At 39.0% G+C, this 23,753-nt stretch overlaps 1 protein-coding gene across 1 annotated transcript in view; it reads left to right on the forward strand.

Moving 5' to 3' along the window:
* CNTNAP5 (contactin associated protein family member 5) overlaps positions 1-23,753 on the forward strand; it is a 283,868-nt gene that overhangs the window by 200,794 nt on the left and 59,321 nt on the right. Inside the window, exon 14 of the mRNA XM_042041551.1 lies at positions 22,484-22,640. Within this exon, the coding sequence (XP_041897485.1) occupies positions 22,484-22,640 (157 nt within the window). The remainder of the gene's footprint in view (positions 1-22,483; positions 22,641-23,753) is intronic.

Genomic DNA, 23,753 nt, shown 5'->3' on the forward strand with positions numbered 1-23,753 from the left:
TTCCCTGGACTTACCATCTGTCGAGTCCCACTATTATATGACTTGCACCCAGGTTTCCACCTCCTCCCTCCCCTTTGGCTCCCAGCTAGACCCATATCTCAGTGCCAAGCTGCACCAGGTGCTGTCCCATGGTCTGTGACCCCTTATGCCAGGCAGTCCTGGTGAACCACTGCATTTGCATTTTGTAGCTTCTTATTGGAGGCAGAGATGGAGTGCTGCCTCACAGCAGGGAACGTGTCCTAATTTCTTAGTTTAGACTTAATTCTGTTGCTGAGACAGGTCAACTTGTTTTTTTATCTATACCCTGTATGTTGCTAGAGCTTTGTCTGTGTAGGCTCCCTCCTTAGCTCCAGATGAGACCAGTGATGTGAGAGCATAAGGTGCTTAGAAATGTCCTTCAGGGCCCTGCCTTCAGTAGTGGGTGCCGGAGAGATGCAACTTAGGGTGAGTACACAAGTTGATGTCTTTAGCACGTCCCTCAATATGTCCCCATCACCCACAGTTGCTCAAATAAGGGCACTAGAGTTTATGCCAATCCCTTTTAGTATCCACGATGGATCTGTTGTTCATAAACTTGTTTAATCACTTTTTGAACTTTATTAGGCTGCCTGCCCTGTGGCCTCCTAAGAAAGCAGATTCCAGGAGTTCCCCACTTGCTGTTTTACAGAACTACTTTTTTTTAAATGTGTTTTTAACTACAGTTTTGCTCAGTGCACTGCGTTCTTGTATTACAGGATGCAGTGAAACACATTCATGCTCATCTAGCGCTTTTATAGTGCATTTAGTTACTCATCTAGGACTTTCACTAACTCTAGTATTTTTTCACCTGAAGTGCCCACAGTTTTTTGAGGTGTGGTTTGCACCAAGGTTTCACCACTTCAGTGTAAAGTTTTATGAAGAAAGGAGTCTGAAGCCTGGGTTCTGATGGAGTGTTTTACATAGATGTATCAGGAGGTGATATAAAATGACCCATAACAAGCAGTCATTTACCAATGGGGTTTTGCTCACTATTATATTATGCCTTTTAAATATAATTTCCAGTTTATCATTCCAGTACTTGCAATTGTTAATGCACTACCAGGGGACTATTTGTTCTTGTACAAAATAACTTTAAATTGTTATTGCATTACCAGGAGACTATTTTTCATTGCACAAAATAACATATAACAGGGCAGTCTGCCCTGAAAAAGTGGCTTGTGTTGAAGGAGTAGTGGATAGGTGGCAGGTGTAGATTGTGTGCTGTGATTGTTGTTGGGTAATTAGGATCCCTTTTTTGAGAATGATTGCCATCTGTGTTTCCATTACCATAGCTTGTCTCTCCCCTCATAGTGAGAAGCAGTGACAGCTTCTCACAAGTACAACTTCAGACAACTTGTGCTATGTTTGGAGACTTTGGGAGAGAGTTCAGCACAGTAATGCAATACACCCCCTTTATTTTTAGGGAGAGATTTAGAGGCCATTTTTAAAGATGGCTGGGTTTTGTGTGCAGCTGATTAAAATGCAGGTGGTCTAAGAAGAATACAAGACCTGCAGCATGGCAGAGGTAGCTTGGCATGGAGCCTGCATGCACCTGTGAGCAGTGGAAATATCATTATCCCAGTTTCTGACCCTTTACTTCCCTTGCCCTATACTATCCTCTGTGCCTAGCAGAGAGGCACAGTGTGCTATAGCTGCCAAGCAAGGAACGGCATCTACTCTCTGCCATTACTGCTCATCCAGTCTTGTGTTTCTCTGAGATGGAAATGCAGCCAAGAGGCTGAATGATGGGAAAAACATGGGAATAAATCCATCCTCAGCCATACACAGGATGGCTTCTAACCCAGTGGAAGGAAAGCATGTTCCCTCATTGAGCCCTGCTGCAGTAGAGGGCAGGCTTATAATGCTACCTGACATAATTCTGGAGTGACACCAGCAGGGCAGGAGTCTCCTGGGATGGCTCCAGTGAACACTGGAGCACCATTATCTGTGTTTGCTTTAGACATAATGTGTCAGGTGAATTTAAGAAAACACTTCTCAAAGTGAGGACTGATGGAGTAATGAGGAGAGAGCTTGTATGGGTAACTCCTGTTTTCTTCTGTGGAGTACATCGTTCATAGTTCTGCTGTCACTGCATATTTCTGTTGCTTTTTTGTTGTGTGTTTGGATTCTTTTCTCTTTCCTTGAATGAATTTATTTCTGTAAGTCTAAGGAGCAATTTTAGAATTATACTTTTATTTTATTTTGCCAAATTTCATTTCATTTGAGATGTTTTACAGTTTTCATAGAAAACAAATTTGTCACTCCAAACTAAATAGATCTACTGTGTTTTACTGACATGGAAATTATCTTTTCCAGTATACAGGAAGCATGACCAGGGATATTAATGAAGGCACAAAGGACAATTAAATGAAATGTAAATCTAGACAACAGATTTTGAGCCCGGGTTCTGGAATTCATTGCATGCACTATTATTGGTGGTGCTGTAAGGAAGTCAGTACTGTGAACTGATGTTGCAAGATGTTTACTTGACCTCTGCAATCTGTTGTTTTGGGACTTTTTTTCCCAAAGAACTTCTGGTTTGGAGTAAAGTCGATGATATCTTTTGTTCAACCTGTGAAACCTATGGGATGTGTAAGTGCTCATAGCTCAGTAATGCAGAAATGTTGAGTTCAGGGAGTTCTGCAGTCCATGTAAGAATTTGGAAGTGGATAATTTTATGAGTCACACGTGTGCCAGGACCAAACACATCTTAGTGATACCTCTGGCTTGAGAGACCCAGTTGTATAAGCTATTCATACACACAGTTTGAAGAAGGGAAGACTGACAGAATTTTTTCAAGCTATTCCAGCCAACATTCCCTTAATCATGAGCAGTGATAGTCTCTTTTTTTTTTTTTTTTTTTTAATTGCAGGACTCAGCATATTGTTAACAATAAATAAATAATGGTGATTAGAAACAAACAGCTAATCCATGGTTTGTTACATTAGTGGGTCATTAGCTATGGCAGCAACCTGTCCTCCATTCAAGGAAGAAAGCAGGACTGCTGCTTGAGCAGAAAAGTGTGCCTTCTCCCTCATTAGAGCCACAGCAGGGAGTGTGTTCTCATCACACTTCCATTTGTCTGCTTCTTTTGGCTGTCCTACTTTGAGCATCTTGGGCTCCATTAGACTCAGATTGTCTTAATGACATTATACTAATTTGTCTGTCAAATTTGGGCCAGTGCAGAGAGTGATGTTTTCTGATTTTGCAGAACAGAAGATGTAAATCATAGTGGTGGAAGAGTTCTCATCTGACCTCTTCTACCAAGATGCCACATGAGTGGCATTAGTAAATAGCAGTATTAATTTTCATTGCTATTTACATAGGTTTTGGGATAAAAAAGCATTTGGGGCTGTAATCTCTCTGTTTTTTGTGTGTTTTCAGTTCATTTGACCCCTGTTTTAGGGAAGAAAGTAGGTTTATAGCAAGGCACTTGCAGAAAATCAGATGGGATGGAACCCCTATGCTTAGATTTTGTTTTGATTGGTTTGACCTGTCCAGGAAAAGAAAGGTGTTAGGAAGCTATACACAAAATAATCAATGGCATAACTTAATCATATAAGTAATTAGGAGAAAAGAAAATGCAACTCTATGGTAAAAAAAGACAGGTTTTTACTCTGAATAATTAGATTAGTGATCAGATTCATTGCTTGTAAATCTGAAGTCCGGGAATTTTACCCTCATTGCAGTTTGAAGATAGCCTGTGGAAAATTAGTTTTCACATTTGAAAGTGTGAAGGCAGAGACAGGAGGAAAGAAACCACGAGAATCAGCTGAAGGTGGCATTTTGACATTACTTGGTATTCAAACAACAAGGGAACAAAAATCTTCCGCAAAACATTAAACAAAATACTCTTACGTGAGCTATCTGGTGTTAAGGGGGGCATAAGAGACACTCTTCTAAGTGTCTCTTACTTTCTTTTGTGGAAAGAACACCCCAAAATGTAGAGGCTAAGCAAGCATACTTTGAGAAAATGTCTCCAGACACTGGGGAAAAAAAGTTGTGTACTTCTTCCACTCACAAGAAGCATCTAAAAGCAATTTAGAATTGTTTACATCATGCCAACCTGGACTGATCTGGAGAGGAGCAGATCTGACTGGCACTTGTGACAAGTAGCTAGAAAGATGTGGTGACCTGAAAGAAAATAACCCTTTTAAAACCTTCTTTAGAGAAGCTTTTTTGTTATCTGCTTGGCCCAAAAGATTGAGAACAAAAATGAAAAAGCTTTTGTGCCTGAATCTTTTCCAAGTCCTTTTGACAAGAAAAAGACTCAGACTGGTTTAGCCAAGGTGTGTATTCCCACTTGATCTGTCCAAGACTCAAAACAACATCAAGAGCCTTCTTCCTTTACTCTCAAGAGCAGAATTCAGAAGCCCCAGAAGAAATCTTTTTTTTTTTTCAGCATTAGCATTTAGAAAGGTTAACCAATTATCTATGCAGTTCCCCTCTAAAGGTAGCTTTCTTCTTTAGCAGAGAAGAAAATTGAGGCATCAGGCTGCAACTGACATAAATTTTGCCTGAAACTGGTATGGCCCTTTAGATTGATTTAAATGTACCCCTCTAAAACCAATGGCCAAGTTCTTGTAGCCACAAAAAAGCACCATAAGAGTGTTTCCTCTCAGCTGAACACCTCTGATGTCTTGGACTCCAAGTGTGAGCTCTCTGTAGGTACCTCTTGTGCCTTGCCCTTGTGCTACTAGTGGAAGAATGAAAGTCATCCCTGAGAGGTACCTTTAGTTTTGTGTTACCACAGTTATGGTGATTTAGCAGGAAGATGTGATCCTGTGAATTTTTATGGACCTGCCAAACTGGATGGAAGGTAATGGTATACTCAGGTGGGGTATAATGGGATTTTTGGTGTATTCAGCCAGATAATGGGAGGAAGCTGTGATTTTGCACTGTAACTGGTGAAGTAATAAATGTTGCTATTTCTCCTTTGGTTTTGTGGTTTAGTGTTGAGCTTCTGTATGGATTTTTAATGTACACAGAGGAATGAAAATGCATTGGAACCTTCACTTAGGCTGAGTACCAGGAGGATCTCTCCTAGCACTAGTGCCTGTTTTCTGCTTAGGCAGTACATGGAACCTGTAGGAACATACTTCTCAGTCAAAAGTTCCTGAAATTGGCCAGTGGGTTCCTGAGTTACTTGGGCAATAGACACAGATGTGCACAAACATGCAATGTAGCATGTTTCAATATGTCTCATTTCCCTAGAAAACCAGGTTGTGATTAATGTCTAAAGCCCGCTAGAATCAATAGAGAGAGATGCACTCCATGTGTCCTAGTGCTAAAAGGAAATCTTAATTTAGGCTAAAATGAGATGCAGATGTGCATATTTTCTCACCGTGCCAGATACAAAAATGTCTGTCTGTCCCGCTTTCCCTAAATCTTCCACTTCCCCAAAAAGTTTAAAGTGACATGTCTAATTTATAACATGTAGTGATTTCAGTATATTAACATTAATAGCACATGAAAGGTGCTCCCAGTAGTTTAGACTGCAATCAGTAGCCATTTTTTTTTTACTTCTTTTTGTTCAGGCTGTCTCATTTAATGTGGTCAAAATGTTCATAGTGACATTTGTTGGTAGGAAGGAAAAGATAATGATTCCTGGCTGTTCTTTTTCTCAATTTTGTGTTACTGAACCTAGTTAAGGTCTGACAGGTTTGTTTTGCTGATGAGTCCAAGCCTATGATGGGCTGTTTTAAAAAATGACCAGAGATCTGAAAAGTGGATCTGAGAGAAGAGTAACATCAATTTCATTATATGTTTGTTTTAAATACTAACTTTTCCTTCATCTGATGATTCAAATAGTCAGAATCCATAAAGTTATGTATCCATACAGATAGAGTTCTCTCTTTTTGGGAAAGTATGTGTTTGCCTATTTTTGAAGACATGTAAATATTCTTTCCTCCTTTTAGGAGGAAAAGAGTGGAATTTGGCTGCAATTCACTTTTTGGGCTACATGAATATTGTCAGGCCTGGTACAAGACAAAGTAATGTTGGTTACTCTTCTCCTTTTAGCTAAAGGCTTTCTGTTAATTAGCATTTTTTTGCTTCCCATTGTCACCATGATTTCAAAGTCTTGGATTTTATCCACATGATACTACTTTGGGGCATGACAGAAGTTTAGGGGCTGTTTCCCAGAGAGAAATCTGTATGATTGAATGCTAAGGCAGCCACAGAGGGTGGAATTCTAGGACAAGTTGTCTTCTAAAGTTGTCTTCTAGGCTCAGTTTCATTTCCCTTTGGCTTTTTCTCTGGCTACACAAAGTCAGTTTGATCCATTTGTTTTGCCCCTCTAATATCTGCCATCAAACTGGGAAAGGCTCTCCTTCAATGAGCATTTTTTTAGGTCCTGCTTTGGGGTCCTGTTTTCCAGAGCCTCCATGTTCAAAGAAGTGGCAGCTTTCTAGGTCGCTTCCCTCCCAGTGCACACTTATGTTCTGGATTCGGACAAAGAGATTGTGTTGCATTTTGTATACTACCTCTGTGAGACATTCTAGGACCACTAGTCAATCTGCAGAACATTAAAAGTACCTACTTAATAGCGGCAGAATTTTACTGAGTGAATAATTACATCCTGTTAGTGCTGAAGTAATCACCTCAGATACAACCAATGCCTCCAGAGGGAGATATGTTCTTTCCAAAATGCTACCCTGGACAGTTCATTTTACTCCCGTACAAAGCTCCAGGATCTGTCTGACCATATTGTACTACAGGTTGTCATGTTTTCAGAGGATGAAATTTATGTTCCATGAAATATGCCATTGCCAAAATTAATAGGTAAATGAACAAAGTGAAACAGACCATTAGAACAATTGTAATATCATAGTTGCTGGGTTGTGGCACAAAAGCAGAAACTAATGGGTAAACATAACCATATTATAGCGACAGGAGCCATCAGAGTGCAGTACACAACTGTGGTTACACAATGGAAGGCACTCGACCGTTGTGAAATATGATCTAGCAGTCAGGCCAGTTGCAGGTAATCTTGCTTGGAACAATGCTTCCCTTGGCTAGTTTGTTTTAGCTGATGGGAAATTATAAATATCAGCTATTTCACTCCTATTTTACTGGAATTTAATTTCAATTTCACTTTGATAATTTTCATAATTCTTTTTTTTTTAATATCAGTGTGGACAATGATACTGATATTTTTGCATAAATTTTCCAAGGCATGACCAGACTGTTCCTGAATATTCATGCATATAGGAATTCAGCCAATGACCTTCAGAGTAAATGTTCACTTTAACACCTTGAAGTCTTTGACACCATTGCCTTTATTTCTGCTCTAAAACAATGCTTCATAATTTTAAGTGAATACTCAAACAATATCTACTCAAGATAAACAGTTCATAGACTGAACTGTGTTTATATAACATGATTAAAAAGCTTTGAACAGCTAACATAATCATAACATTCTATTAATGGACAGCTTGAGAGAAGCTACAGTAACGAGTGATTCAACTGAAAAATTAAAAAGCTCAAAGATATGCAGGATCAGATCCATTGGATTCAGCATATTTATACTGATTTAGGCAAGTAAGGTGGTGGATTAACTCCTGAGTTATTACATCTTTCATTAAATTCCACTTTAGTATAAAACAAACTAAAAAACACAGAAACATTTTAAAAATTCAGGTATTTAGAGGAGCTAACAGTTGTTAATGCAGTATTTGCATCTAAGCACTTCAGCACTGATAGATTGAAAAAGCCAGCACTCTGTTCTTACAGAGGTGTGCCCTGCAATACTGAGGTAGAGAGGGGTAGAGAAGCATCTTTAAGCCTGGTTACTGGAGTGGTGCAGTATGAATTGGAATACCATCTCTGGCCATTTGCTGGAGCCAGGAGAGGGATTGATGCAGGAGCTCCTCCAGATCACTGTGCCACTCAAGGGTTTACTTATGCAGGAGGACTTTGTCAGTGACTGACTACAATAGATTCGGAGCTGCTTTATTCTGCTGAAGTGGTTCAGAGTAGTTGGAGCGCAGGAGAGAGCTGGGTGCTCAGCTGTTTAGCTTTCTCTCTCAGAGATTTCACGCCATGCGTATGCAAAAAATAATCAGTTACTTTGGTCTTCACTGAGCAAGGTCTTTCGAAGGAACATGTAGCAGGGAATTGGGTCCTAATAAAAGTCTGTTACAGGGAAGGCCACAGTGGTTCAGAGCCAGCCTGAGCTACAGCCAGCGTTGCTAATTGCTCCCTCATGTGGCACACCAACCAGGGGTTTCTCTACACAGCAAAACAAAACTGTGGAGGTGTTATATATGTGTCATACATGTGATTTAGCATATGTTTCAGTAGCACTTAAGTGTTTCCACTGAGCAGTATGTGAATTTACATAACTTCTGCCTCCTGGTCCATTAGTTGTACTTGTGTTTTGACCTTACGCTAGCTCCTACTGAATAGATACCCTTTGCTCCTTTCACCCATGGAAGACACAAAGCCGACCGAGGCTTAAAATGCACAAGTAAATCTTGAAATTAGAATCCTCAAAGTCCTGCTTCCATTTATCAAGAGAATGCTGTCTTACTGTTACATCATGCTACTTAAATGTGAGATATTGCTATGATGAGTGTAACCTATGACAAAAAAAGTGAAAACCTGAATACGCTAAATGCAGAATTAGGTGACTAGTTGAGTGATAATATATTGCCTAACCTAATGAAAAGACATTACCTTTGAATAATGGACCACATCGTAGATTAAATTATCCCAAGGCAAGGTAGTAGGTGCTTCATGCAGACAAGGTCAATTACCTTATCCGGAAGAGCCTGTTTGAAGTGTATTATGAATAATTCACAGACATAGAAATTAGCTTTGAAAAAGTGTCCCAGCTATAATGTGGTGAAAGCATTCAATTTCTTTTTTAATGTATTTAAGATAACACCCAAAGGACAATTATGGCTGCTTAACTGTAAGACTGCTTAAATGACAAGGAATGACAGTTGTGTGGTCAAATTCACATTAATGCATTATGCAAAGGGAAGCATCTCCACCATAGTGCAATCCTGTCAGGACACAAGTAACAGATTTCAAACCTCATACTGTATTTTTAAATGCTGAATGAAATTTGATCAAAGACTGATAAATTTATTAACTTTTCTCAATGGAGAAGACACAGTTGTTGCTGTACTAGCTTTGTTTACTCTTGTTGTTCAGGCCCATTAGTTCTTTGACTTTCTGATATGAAAACGAAGGTTCAGAGTGATTAAATCACTTGTATGATTTTGGAGAGTGTGACAAATACAAGGGTAGAACCAAAACATTTAATTTTCCATCTTTAATCAGAAGACCAGTCTTCCGCTATAAGCACTAAATTGCGCTGTTTCCAAGACAGTATTGTTCCAATCTAGAACTATTTAGCATTAGAGTTAAAATGATGGCAGTAGCCATGGTAGCAGAATGCATACTCACTTGACATATGGTGACCTTAGGTGTGAATTAGAAATGCAATAAACCTCTAAGTCTGGGGAATAACGTGCACTCTCAGCATATTTTGATTCCACAGGCAAAACAATAACCTTAGCTTTCTCTCTTTGACTTTGCAATAAGTGGTAACGGCCAGGGGAAATCCCTCAGGGGCTGCAGTTTTCTAAGATGCCTGGCAAGAAGATGGCTAATTCATCAGGTACCTCGGTTTAAGTGTTGAAATGTAATAGTGACATTTCATGGCCTCTGAGTTTACCAGCTTTATTTGCTTGAAAGGGAGAGTTCAGCAGAATTTTAGAGGGTGCTATGGAATGGTGTATCTAATGAGGCGTATAGCCATCCCAGTCCTGTTTCCATTCACCTCAATGTCAAGAATCCCATTTAGTTCAGCAGGAGCAGGTCTGGGACCCTGGCACTTTCAAAGGATGGTTTGAATAAAGAGGGATAAAAATTTGACACAAAGTCCAGTTATAAAACAAGCTGTTAAAATATGTGATGAAGTAGGAAACCACCACAAAGAGACAGGAATGGAAACTTCCATTAAAGCAGACACACTGAAAAGTGTTGGGTTTTTGCATGTAGTTAGTTTTTTTTGTATTCTCCATCATCCATCTTTTCTCCAAGGATCAATTCTCCAAAACAAGCTCAAGAATTTCCTTTCTTCCCACTTCACACAGTCATTGGCCTCCACCCCTGTGTTTTCTGGGAGGACTTGATGAAGACTAATCTGAGTCTAAGAGACTTGCAAGCTGATGTTCTTATTTGCATGCAGGAATGTGAACAGATGTTTACATAGTAGTGTTAAGTAGGACAGCTGTTTGGGAGTCATTTATGTATTCCATTTAAAATCAAAGCTTTATGGTTAAAACTTTTACTCACAGTGTGGAAAAGAAGCCTAAATTCAGACAAATGCATTTCTTCCTGTACTAGAGGGTGGCTTCCTTTATACACATCAGTGTTCTGTATCTCTGCATTAACAGCATCATACAGATACCTCTTACCTAAATCTCTGGGCAAATGCACCTTACCGTGGCCAGTTGCCTGTGGGTGGAAGAAAATACATGGCACAACATCAACATTACTAAATGCTGTTTGACTGAGGGAAGAAAAAAAAACACTTAGTGAGGGGAGGGAAGTTGTCACTTTTCTTTGCAGGAGATTGCTTATTGCTGATTGTTTCTGCAGTCTGTTCTGTAATGAAGCATGCATCAGGCTAATATTTGCCTTTGCATTTGTTCTGCTCTTCAGATGGGAGAAAATCCTTAAGTGTGTTACAACCATAAATATGTAACTTGTATTTATTAATTTCTTAACATAAATCTGCCTAGAAAAACTTCCATTATGGAGGTGTGTATTTGCATGCAGCATATGTATAGAGAAAAGAGGTTGGAGGGAGGGGCTCTCATATATTTTTAAAATAAATTTGCCCCTCAGGGGTTTATGTTTTGAATATGAGGCTTGGGTTTGATCTTGTCCATTACTTCGTTCTACCTGATGCCTGTGACCCTGGGGCTCCATGTCCAGAAAAGAAAGCAGGCAAATGGTGTAGGCAGTTAAATGGAAGTAATTGAGCCCTGTTTTTGCATGAGTTTGGAGAACTCTAATGACATGTATTAATGTATACCTGTCAAAATCCTACACCAGTGTGAGAGAAAAACTTACCTGCCTCAGTTGTATTATTTCCACCCAAACACCACTATCTGATAGAGCTGCCTGCATCTCTTCAAGCCAGTAGGTGACAGGATTTGTAGTAAGTTATACAGGGCTAGAGGAAAGTACACTCAATTAAGGAGCCTTACTGCTGGAAGGAAAGGTGGTGATGATGGATGTGACGATCTTACGGACTTTTGATTCACAGCCTTGCTGCAGCCCACAGAAAGGTTTGTCTCACCAGCTGTGATGAAAGGCCTATGGTAGAGAGTTATTTTATATGTAAAGATCTTGATTCTCACTTTGTGATGCTTGTAGATTGACAGAATGGCTTCAGGGCTGGTTCTTTCTCTCGTCCTTAAATACAGGAGACACATAGGCCTGTTCAGCTTTGGGAAAGAGAGGAAGGACTAGGGCTTCTCATGGTTGCATGGTTGTCATTCTTCTGCAGTCTCTGACCATTCCAGTATTCACTGCAGTGCTAAAGTACAGCTCAGTTCTTCCTTCAGCTCCAGGAGCAGAAAACTCTCTTCAGCTGCATAATAATCTCTGTTAGTGACAGTAGAGCTACAGAGCAGAGCTGAGCAGTTCATATTCTATCCACTACAGTCTGTGCTGGAATGTAAATACACACCCATGTTTGTTATAACTGTATAGAGAGATATACCGGAACCTGAGACCAATTAAACAGCAAAAAATAGAAGATCTATTTGAAAGATGTAAACTTGTTGCTAACAGGGTGAAGAAAAAAGCTGCAAATTGGTTAAGCAATTCCACAGACAAGACAGATTGTTGTCATCCTGACCTTTAAAGCTGGTCAGGATATATCAACAGAAGCATCTTCTGAGTACAGAGTTTTATGACTTTTTTTCATTTACATTCTCTTGTTTTTCTCTTTACATGCTGGCTTGGAGCCAGTTCATTTCATGGTCTTGCCTGTACATATGTTCTGCTACAGCTGCATTTTTCCAAAGTGCCCAATCTCACAGCACTCCAGCCTTCCTTAGGATGACAAATGGTGCCCCTGCTGCTCTGACCAACAGAACTGTAATTGCAGCCTGAGACAGGGACAGCTGAACTAACGCCATGCTGCAGTTTGGTTATTATCCTTAAGCTGAAATCTGACTGCATGTGTTTATCGTAGCTGAATTTCTGATTCCACCACTTAAGACATTAACTGCTAACATTAATTGTAACATTGAGGAAAGCAGAATTGCTTTGCAGTTGAAAGCAGTGTCAAATCAGCAGTTATTTATTTACCATTGCATGCTCTTCCCAGGGACTTTACTGCTTTTTTCACCATTAAAAAACAAACAAAAAACCAAACAAACAAAAAATCCAAACCAAAGCAAAAGAAACAAAAGCCCCACACTTAGGGCTTTTTATTTACAATTGCATGGGGAGAGGCACTGGACTTCCCTCTCACCCAAGATGCTCATTTACCCAAGTAGTATTAAAGGAAACTTAAGATGAGGAACTTGAGATGTGATCTCATTTTCTAAAGGTGTCTTTCTAAAACAGAAACACCATCCCAATAATATCTCAGAGTGCTACTATCAGTTTTATGAAAATCCTCTAATTTATTTAATTAGGGATTGCAGCTTCAAAGGGATTAGCAATATGTTATTATCTCTTCTAAATTATGTTCTGTTAAGACCGTTTTTCTATTTTTACTCCAGTTCAGATATTCAGCATATTTACTGATGATATTTTCTGATTTCTTTAAGATCAATCTGAGCCATGAAATTCAGTAGTTATTATCAGCCACTTACAGGAACCAGTCGATGGTTGTATTCCAAAAAGGCACACTGTGGAAATTACATTGTCCTAATGACTTTCTGATCAGTTCACCCCACGTAAATAGATGTGATTCTCTAACTGTCAGTTTTGCTGTATTAACCTGGGAGCTGAAGGACAAGGTGTGTTCTCGTTGCTTCATGAATCAATAGTGCTAATAAAGATTCTCTATACCTGAATCTAGATTTTATTATTCCTAGAAGCTGCCATTGCAAGTGCAATGGGAACAAAATTAATCTGTCTTTTGTGGAGGGTTGTCAAATCTGAAGACAGTCCATTTGAGCTACTAGTGACTGTGTTGGTGCAATGTGAGCAGGGGTAAAAAAACCTAATAATAAGGATCCTTTTCTCATTATTAATGCTGGTAGTTAAAACTGCATATACAGGAAACAGTTCTGTTGAGTACAGTAATTCCATTTTTACTCAGACACTTTTCAAAATAAAGGAGGGCAGAAGAACTGTTATTAGTGTATGTAGTTTCTCCCAAAGGACCGAGCAAAGATTGCTTTCCACAGCATGTTTTTCTGTAACTCATCCTGTCTCCTATTAAATGTCCCAAATGTCCCCATTTTATCTATTTTCTTTTTCCAGTTTATCAAGTTGCATTTCATTGTGGGCATAGTCCAGCCAACTGTCCATGATTTCTAGCAAGAATTGGATTAATCCTTGTATTAATTCAACTCAGCTTTACTCCAGCTGGCTTGTGTTCATGAACGAGCAACCTGCTCTGAGTTATACCCTGAACTTCAGACCACCATTAGGTCAAGCTGAGCCCTGAGGTTCTTTGGGCTTTCTTGCTGAAGGCTGAGGCTGGTAGGCAGGTGAGAGCACCTGAGCCTGGGAGCTGTGCAGAGCTGGGGACTCCATTGTTGCACCACGTGGAGTGCATGAGGTGCAAAGTGCTGCAGTTAAGGTCGTCCCTCTGTTACTCTTCATCCATGCCCTATCCCAAGGGTTTGAGCTGTCACGATGGATAATTCAAGAGTAAATGGATCAAATATGTAACTAATTTTTCTTTTTTACCCTCTGTAAAAATAGATCCTTCAGGCCTATATATCGTTTGCTGCATACCTGCAGATGGTGCTTTGCCTGACCCAGTAACAGCCACAGAGTTTTTCTAAGGAATTCTTACGTCCTGAATCTGTTTCAGAACAATTAGAAGCAGCAGGCTGGACTAAGCTGTCTCCAGAGATCTTCTCCTGTCTCAACTGTTCTGTGTTCTTGTGAACAGCCTGATGCTCAGTGAGTGCAAGTCAGCATGGCTACCTTGATTTCACTGGAGCTGGATGCTTCTATACTGGTTGCTGAATCAGTCCTTTATTATTCCTGGAAAATAATAGTAAATGAATGAGAGACAAAGTGTTTCTTCCTGGAGGTCTTTCCTGGGACAGTTACTTATAAAGTAGCTCTACTGTTCTGTAAAAGTTTTCTCACTTCAACATTTCCATGAATAATAGTTGAATACTAAGTTTTCTTGTGGTGAAATGATTGGTTTACGGTTTGATGCACCATTCATAGTCATTGATGCTTCAACTATTCCCCTCTGTCCTCTGCAATCTTATTTCTAGGCTCTGAAAGTGCTTTCATCTATGAAAACTTAAATAGCATTTAAGAACAAAAACTGCTGTGATAAACTACTACTCTCACCTTGCAGTATTTTATAAGGTGCATTTGTTCAGCGCTCTGTCTTTTCCCTGTGGTCCTTTCACATCCATTATAAAATGCTTTAAAAAAAAAGCTCTGAAGAGCATATGATGTGTCTAAACCTATAAACTTACTCACCTCTTCCATGCTTTCCTCCATTCCACGTAGGCACCTCAACCAGTTAGCTCATAAGATAACATGGATAAGACTTCAGTAGGACACAGAGAGAGTGGGCTGTGTCACTCTCTGACTACAGGGTGGCTGCAAATGTCACTCCTGTTGTCTGCCTCAGGTCCTAGAGAGCCACTGAGGAGTGTTGGTCTGCTGCAGGTGCAGAGAAACCCAAAATCACATGTGATCATTCAGTGTTCCATAGCACTTTCACAAGAACTGGAATTATGTAATCTGGTTTATCTTCTCTTTATGAATCTATTAATTCAGCACTTGCTACTATTTATTCTCACTAACCATTTTTATACTTCTGCAGAAGAACTGATTAAGAATGAGAGACCATTTCCTGGGCACTGTATTGAGCCACCTCACAAGGTGTGGTGTTCCTCTGGAAATGGGTAGGGGATACTCGTAATGAGGATGGGAATGAACATGTAAGAGCTGGTTGAGCAGTGTGAGGGCAGGAAATGATGGGTACATCTTATTGCCATTATTCCTACTGGCTGTACCTATGACTTAGGGGAAAAAGTCCAGACATCTGCAGAGCAGGAGCTGCTCCTCTGGCCCAGGCAGGGTTGTGTTGGAGCCCACTGTGGCTTAACCATGGTCGTTATTCACTTGCAATTGAATCCAGGGCACTGATGGGTTTCTGGTCCCAGTAGAGAGTAAGGATGTGGCAGGGCATGCATCAATGTCATAGCCTTATCTGTTAAGGCAGTGTCAGGCTTGTTTATCTGAATTTACCTGGAGGATTTAGGCTAAACAGAGAAAATGGGAAAAGGGGAATGAGGAAGAGGAAAAGGAGCTGAAAGCAAGAGGGACAGTTTTGAAGTGAAGGTGAGCTGGAATGCAGAAAATAAAGGAAATGAGATCAATTTTTTGTTCCAGCAGGGTAGGATATGCAGTTGATCTTCAGCAAAACAGCTGAGGATTCAAAGCTGCCATTTCCTGTTTTGTCATGTGTCCTTAAAAGCCGTAATCTTCTTTGAGTTGTTTGTTATTGCTTTTCCTTCCCAACCTGCATGCCTTCAGCTGTTCACATAGTTTCTGTTGTTGGCTGGAGTCCCACTTGCATCTTTCAGGAATTTGTCACTTGGCCAGAAATTTACTGAGAAAACAACCCAGCCTGGCCTAGCAGAGGAGAATGCAAGTACTCATAATATTTTCAGCCTTCTCAGGCCTTCAACAGGGACATTCATGAGGCATAAAATTTTAGTTTGGATGTTGGTTTAATGTTCCTCAGCATTTAAAAGTGTTTGGGTTTGAAATCCTTATGCTCATCCTCAAATCTGTCTCTCGAAGGTTTGATGATGATTTTGCTTTTGCTGAGACACAGCTACTCCAGCAGAAACAGCTACTTGAGAGGGAGAGTGGTTTCTCTGCTTAAGAGAAGCAGAAAAATGCTACCACGTGGGGTTTTTTTTGTTTTGGGTTTTTTTTAAGCAAGTACTTCAGCCTGGGACTCTGTGAAAGCAGTGCACCTTGGCAGCAAAGCTGTAGAACAAGAAACAATCAGCAAAGTACTGCCTTTTTTCCCCTTTTCCTAACCACACTTAACACAGTAATTTTAGAATGAGGAGCAAACTTTGTGGTCTTGCGTGTTGGGTAGTTCCACTGGCATTAGCAGGACTACTTCACTTTTGGATAGCTGACTTGAGTAATGACAGATCTTGACCAGAAATTTTAATCAAATTCAGTGAGATTCTTAGTGATGCTGGCTAGCACAGTTGGTACTCAGTACAAAGAGTGACTGTCTTGCTGCAGTGTTTGACCACCTGTGATTTCCAACGCAACCATGTTTCTCACTCTGAAAATTAGGGCAGTGGTATGTGGGTTACAGTTTCAAGAAAGAGAAAGGACTATAAAACTGGTACAATTGCCATGGGGAAGGTTTTAGGTCAAGGAAGGAAGTATTATATAATGATTATGGCTGTACTGGAAAAAGATGAGACAGGCATAACACAGGTGTGCATCCACATGGAAGCAGAGTAGTGTGGTAAGAAACCAACTGGGCGGCTTGGTGGCTCACTGAGTAAATAATGTTCAAAGGAACCATGTCATCGGGAATTCTCACTTTGTCCTGGTCCATATTACATTACTTTTTTCCAAGGTAACCCAATCTTGACTTAAAAGCAGGGTGTTTGTGAGGTGCAGAGAGCCTGCCATCTCAGGGGGTAGGTATTGCTTCCACAGGGTGGGGGCAGAGCCACGAGACCCTTGCCAAGGGTTTTAAACCAAAGGCAACATTTTCACTGTTAAATCTCAGCATCCACTTCAAAGAACGAGCAGCACGTTGTGGTTAATGCAGCACAGCCTGAGATCACCCCACTTTGTGTTATCAGTTTATTTTCCCAGTGGTGGGAGCTGTTGTTTAAACCGAAGCACATTCTGAGTCATTAGTACCGCGGACTTCTTCACTGAACAAATAGCTTCTAAGAAGGTATTAATTATGTGTTTTCAACTAAGAGTGGAATATTTCTCCAATTTGTCCTCTTTTTTTTTTTTTCCCCCAGAGTTATTTTAAATACTTTTTATTTGATTTATCAAAACTGTAATTTTTTTTCCCTGTTGAAAGGCCGAATGGGAAGAATTTGGTTTTATGTTAATTTAATGTTAAAAATTCCAATATAAAAGGCTATAAAAGTGTTGTGATGGGAAAAAAATCAAGCATGGGCAAGCAAAATCGTGGTAAACCCTTGCAAAAACTATTGAGTCAGTTTTCCCTTCTCACTCTCCTACTGCTTTCTCCATTTATTCAAGAGCCTTTTTAAAAATGATTATCTGAGATGATAATTTGTACTCTGGATTAGCCTCTGAATTCAGTTATTCAGTTTGAAATTGCCTCATAAGTGTGTGTATATTACAGACATATGTATGAAAAAAATCTGCTAACTGCTTGTTTCACATATTGTTCATTGTATCAGATGAGCCATTTTCAGGATTTGATATTGTTGAGGTGGTTAGTGCAAACAGATATTTTATAGTTTTGAGTCAGCTTTCAAAGAATTGGCTTTGATTGCTCTATGCAATTCTACAATCAGTATTTTCCTAATTTTCACTACCTCTTGATGTATGAATCTTTCCTTTTAAGAGAAAAAAGCATAGATGTAAATTATTTACACTTGCATTAGTAAAATTTATAGATGTAAGATTTTACAAATTCAGTTCTGCTTAACTTGGTTTGAATTTAGGGGAAAAAAATGAATGTGAAGATTGCCAAGAGAATGTTGCTTGAATACAACATGCTTTCAGTGTTTCAACAGACAAATGCAAATAAATTGACCTGATGTGGTGGTGGAAAAGACCTTTAACTGACCTGTTTCAATAGCTTGGGTACCCCAAAAACCTTGACTCTCTTAGGAGTATGTAAGTACTGTGTCAGACTTTAGGTTAATACAGCACAAGAGTTTAACACGGGATCCAATTTATCTTACTATGTTTCCATAATTAGATTTTTGTTTGTTGCCATAGCAAGAATAAACTTGACAAATCATGCAGGCAAATCTTGGCAAATATTTTAAATATAATACTTTAAAAAATGCATGGCTTTGTTTTAGCTCACGCTGTATAAACATAAAGACTTTCTCAGTACTAAGACTTTCTGCCTCTATAAAGGCAAACTGAGTCCACAGAAGTTGCTTGGAATTTATACACACAGTGATATGCATGTAATGTGTATAAATGCTGTTGGAAAGTGCTGCTTCTGCCTCTCCTTCAGCTTCTGAGTGCCTATGCAAATAATTTTTGAAAAAATGTCATTTAAAACATGAGCTAGCCTAAACCTTTGAAAATAACCTGTATTGCTACAAATGTCAATGCCTCCAAATACGGAAAATGAGAGAACTGTCAGTATGAGGGAGATTTAAGAAGACAGCTTTTTTTTTTTTTTGAGCTGGTAGAAGGACACCAAATACATGTTCAACCATTTTTGTCCCTAGAAGAGGCAGATATGCAGTGCAGGTGAATTTGATCTCAATCTGTGTCTCCCAAGGATCACAGGAAACTGATTCCACGTGTCTTTTATCTCTTCATAGTCCTCAGCCTCTGTGCTGGTGAAGTGTGCAGTCAGGGCCAGCCTTGCTGCTGCTGAGGCAGATTCCATACAGGCAGCTACCAATGAACAGCTGAAATGAGCACAGTGGTGGAGCAGATATGGGAAATCTGCTGGAGAACTGACAGCAGAGAGCAGCCTGACCCTCCCTGCCTTGCTGGATGGAAGCAGACTGAGTTCTTGTCCGTATATTGCAGTATTGTATATGTCAGGATTTCCAGAGCCTTACTTGGCTTTTTGGATGGACACACCCAGCTGTTGAATAGGCCAATAGAGAATCCACAGAAGATGATATCTCTTATTCTTTCTTTTCAGAAGATCTGTGACAGCCATACCTTCTGCAGTCTGTGCCTGACAGCATAAAGGAGTACTTGGTTTGATATAAAATTTGGTCTGCCTGCTCAGTTCTTTTATATTGTTTTATAATTCATTATAATTATAATATTTTATTATTTTGTAGTATTATATTATGCTTACGTTATATTTATTATAATACTATATTAAATTATGGTAAAAAACAGTGGTGTAAACACCACAGCTGTTTGTAGAGGCTTCCAGACAGCACTGTCACCCTGTTCTCTGATGGAAATATAACAAAAAATTTGCCTTTTTTGAAGATTTTGTTATCAAAATTGAAACCTTCCAAAGGCAGCTTAAGCAGTGCAGAAGGAAATCACTGGAAAGAAAGTGGTCACTGTTCGGTTATTGGTGAATTTATTCACTTGGGACTTGTTTGTTTTGCTTGGTTTGGGATATTTTTTCACGCATGTTCTCCTTCAAAACCATAGCACAGAGTTCAAAGACAACCTTAAAAAACTTTTCTTACAGGGGATTTTTTTTCCCTTATAAATAGAAAAAAATAGATGGAAAAGAATACTTTTAGTTGTGCAGTAGGCTTTTGACAACCTTTTTTACTGAACAATGCATTGCTAGGAACAGTGCAAGAATGAAGAATTAATAGCACTTCTTATTAATGGACTTTTTAGCTTAGAAATATTAAAGTAGAACTCTACTGACTTATGTTACCATAAGGTTATGGGGTCATTTTAAATCCTTGCTTAATGTCATTGATTTGGTCTGTGGCTTCACCACAGAAGGGAAATTAATTCATTTTGAGGTGGTGGAGAATTGATAATGCTTTGAAAAAACTGTAACACCATGATTACAAAAGTGAAGATACTGCAACAAATCTACAGACTTAGAAGAAAGGATCTTAATCAACACAAGCTGGCCAAACTCAATCTCAGTGCAAGACATCCTCCAGCTCTTCCAAGGTATAATGGTGTAAACTTTCTGGAAAGAACTCAGATTGATTGGCATTGTTTGTGAACTATTACTTTACTTCAACATCACAGGTATATGACATACAATATAAGTTTCAGAATTCCTAAACTCTGCAGGTGTTGATGAAGTACTATAGATTTCTAAGAGCTTTGCTGAAAAGCTCTGATTTCTCATGTATTAAAAACTAAGCATGTGGAAAAGAGTTTTGAAGAATCAGGGTATAATTTTCCCAAATACTACAATTGATTTCTAGGGGACTAGTTAGTGAGAAAAATCAACTCATCTTGAGTAAAGGGTGGCAGAACTCTGCCTAATAAATAGAATTTTGAAAAAGATGCTGGTTTTTTATAGCCTGTTCCCTTGATAGTCTGAGATTGTTCCTTATAATGTTGAATGCTCTATTTTTTAGCACTGTATTTAATTTAGTTGTAAATTACTCAAACTGTGGTGCTTCTACCACTTCCCAATCTATACCATAAATCTGAATGTGCATGTGTTTGCTTGGTATTGCTCAATAAAACAAACAACAACAGATCTGAAAAAGACATCCGAAAATTACTTATTCGTAATACACGTGAAGGATTGCTTATTTCACTGTTATGTTTAAGTATATAATGACTTCTGCCAAAGGAAACTGACACAGATTGTATTTGATTAATGAATACCATTATTTGCTGTTGGCCTGAAAAATTTATCTTTATCTAAATATTTGTTTTTCCAGAATGGGCACTTTTAAAATTAGATTAAGCACTTCTGTATAATATCTATTTCTACTCCTAGACAAATCACCCTTTTATTCAATTAACATTAGTATTCCAAGCTTTACTGAGTAATTTACCAATAATATAGTATAGAATTGTTTCACTGGCTGCAGCAATCAACTTCTGCAAGAAAATCAGCTGAATAGAAAAGAAAGAAAGTATAAATTTGATGACAATAATACGAGGCCTAAAATGAATGCGTAAATTTTTGAGAGATGAATCCTTAGATGTACTTGGATTGTGTTTTTCTAATGAGTACCTTTGGGTATTGGTCAAATTCGTCATGTCTTAATTGTTGGTATCGTGATAATGGAGTTGCTCTTCCTATTTTTATTTTCCTTTTTTCATGAATTTACAGTTCAGCAGTCTAAGCTTAGAAGAAAAATAAACATGAATTAATTTTGCCAAGTGATTCTAAAACTCATTTTAATTAGTCCCTCACACTCTACAGTTAACCTTGATTGCATTTCATAATTTAGGTTTTCTTCCCTTGTATAATGAGAAATACTCCCTACTAATAATGTTAGTAAAGCAGAAGAATAAATTGATGCATCTTTCTACATTAGCCATGCAGTTTATTTTTCCAAGCTCCTTTGATCAAAAAGTCTTGCTATGTCAATTTTGTTAAATTTTGCCATCTACCTGTATGTATAACTGATTACATTTCTTGATTTAAGGATTAAGGAGTCAATGAAAAAGTTATCTGAGCTGGAAGACAAAGTCAGTCTTAGAAAATGTTAATCTGTGAATCTCATTACATCAGATTCTGTTTACTCCATCTGACTATTAATACTTAATGCTTGATGCATGATGGATTCTGAAATTTGAACAAAAAACTGTCTCAGTTTATATAAATACATAGATCTTAAAGCTCCTGTAGATAGAAAATAGCTTCACAGAGATAAATTGATTCCCAAGCAGGGAAATATTTTTTCCCACTTATGCCCTACCTGTTTTAATATCTCATGGAGCTTCGCATTTGCAAATTCCACCCATGGAAAACACATTAAAATTCCTAGTCTTGTTCCCTGAGAAACCGATTGAAATTTTGGTCTTAGTTTTGTGAGGAACTGTGTTAAGTTCATAGTAATAGATCAGTTAGTGTGTTATTTCTGTAGATTTTTGTTCTTTATGTCTGACTCTTAAGTCAGAAATCCTGATCAAGGGCTAGAGGCTCCTGCAAAGCTAGTTGATGCTACAACAGGTCCTTGTCCAATCCTGTGTGGTACAGTACAGTGTGAGTCATGGCAGGAGAATTGTTTTCAGTCTCCTTCAGTGGTCAGATCTGCCCCCCCAGTGTCACACAAAAACCCCTGGACACAGCTGGTGCAGACAGTAATGTTGAGCCATTCCAAAGTCTCTGCAGCTGAAAGGTGCCGAGGTTTTCGTGAGTAACTGGCACATGAGCCCGAAGTGAAACAGTTGCTCCTCAAACCAAATGAGATTACAACAGAACTGTTGCTTTCTCAACATGTATTCCATAAAATGGAACTTGGGGCAAAGTCTGTGGTTTGTTACTTTGCAGTTTGCATCTTGTCTTTCAGTATTGTCTAACATGTCCACCTCCATTCTCTTTTTCATTCTCAGGAGAATCCAGTTTGCTTATCAAGTTCTCTTTCTCTCTCTTTTTCTCTTTTCTCTTCCCCCCCCCCCCCCCCTTTTTCCTTTCATCCAGATGGAATGCCATTTGCTTGGTGGGTTGGCCGTGCCAATGAAAAGCATCTTTACTGGGGAGGATCTCTTCCGGGCATTCAACAGTGTGCATGTGGATTGGAAGAAAGTTGTCTGGATATGAGATATTTTTGCAACTGTGATGCAGATAGAGAAGAATGGTAATAATTTTAACGTGTGTATAGCAGTGTCTGTGTGAAGAGCTGGGGGCAGGAAGCAGGGCAAGAAGGCTTAAATATTGCCTGTTTCATAGTTCAGGATGCTTGAATGGCTTGAGTATAATCTGATAAGAATGAAACTGAAGCTAGAATTTGGACTTTCACCTTAAATTTCTTTTTTGAGCCAAAGACATCTGGTTGAAGTAGGTTGCTGGGATGGGTCGTCTTCAAAAAAATCTTTCTTGTTGAATGCCACATCCAGTAATTTTATTTGTTTAAAAGTTTTGGTTGATTCAACTGGAGCATTGCATGAATAAAGGCTCCAGGAGCTTGGTTCATAGGTGTACATTGGAGCAGAAAATTGAGGCCTAGACAGCAAAATTCAGATACAGCTAAACAAGAAATATGTACTGCTAAAAAGTCTCCTGTTCTTCTTATGAAACAGTATAATGTGCCTTAACTTACTTTTGCATTGGATCTCAAGCTTTTTAAGGTCAATGGGAAGAGTCGTTTGGCTTCTGTAGGCTTTGATTCAGTCTCCATAGGAAATTCTGGAGTCACAGGATGAATATTTAAAGCCTTCCTTGGGTTCTGACCTTTGTTGTGCTCTGATGCTGCATGAATTTGGGAAGGCCACCTCACAATCTTCTGTCCTTCTCTGCACTCTCGGAGACGCTCCAGCCACCAAGAGCTAGTTGGTGAACTTTCCAATTGTGTTTGAGGGGACTGAAATTTCAGATGAGTGTTGTTGGAAGTACAGTTTGAAACACTGAACATGCATGTGAAAATTCTGCTCACTCACTCTCCCTTCTAGACCACTCGGTGATAGGATCTGCTGCCCTTTATCTGAAAAAAAGATATTTTAACCTCCAGTAGTTCAGAATTTATGAATAATGGAAGCAGACAAGAAATGTCTTGCTGTCGTAGGCTGCTGTGTTTGAAACACTGAATTAGCCCTGTGAAACCTTCACTTAAAATGAGTAGAAAGTAACGGTAAGAAGTCTTAAGAACATTAAAAAAAAAAAAAGAATCAGAAATTACTTGTCACTGTAAGTGTTGGACTTTTTGGTTGCTTGATTTCTAGACAGTGTGATTATTTGCTTGGACCCTTTATAT

Source organism: Corvus kubaryi, unplaced genomic scaffold (assembly GCF_017639235.1).
Source record: "Corvus kubaryi isolate FWS band 111438036 unplaced genomic scaffold, C.kubaryi_AGA036_p1.0 37396, whole genome shotgun sequence".
Taxonomy (NCBI): domain Eukaryota; kingdom Metazoa; phylum Chordata; class Aves; order Passeriformes; family Corvidae; genus Corvus; species Corvus kubaryi.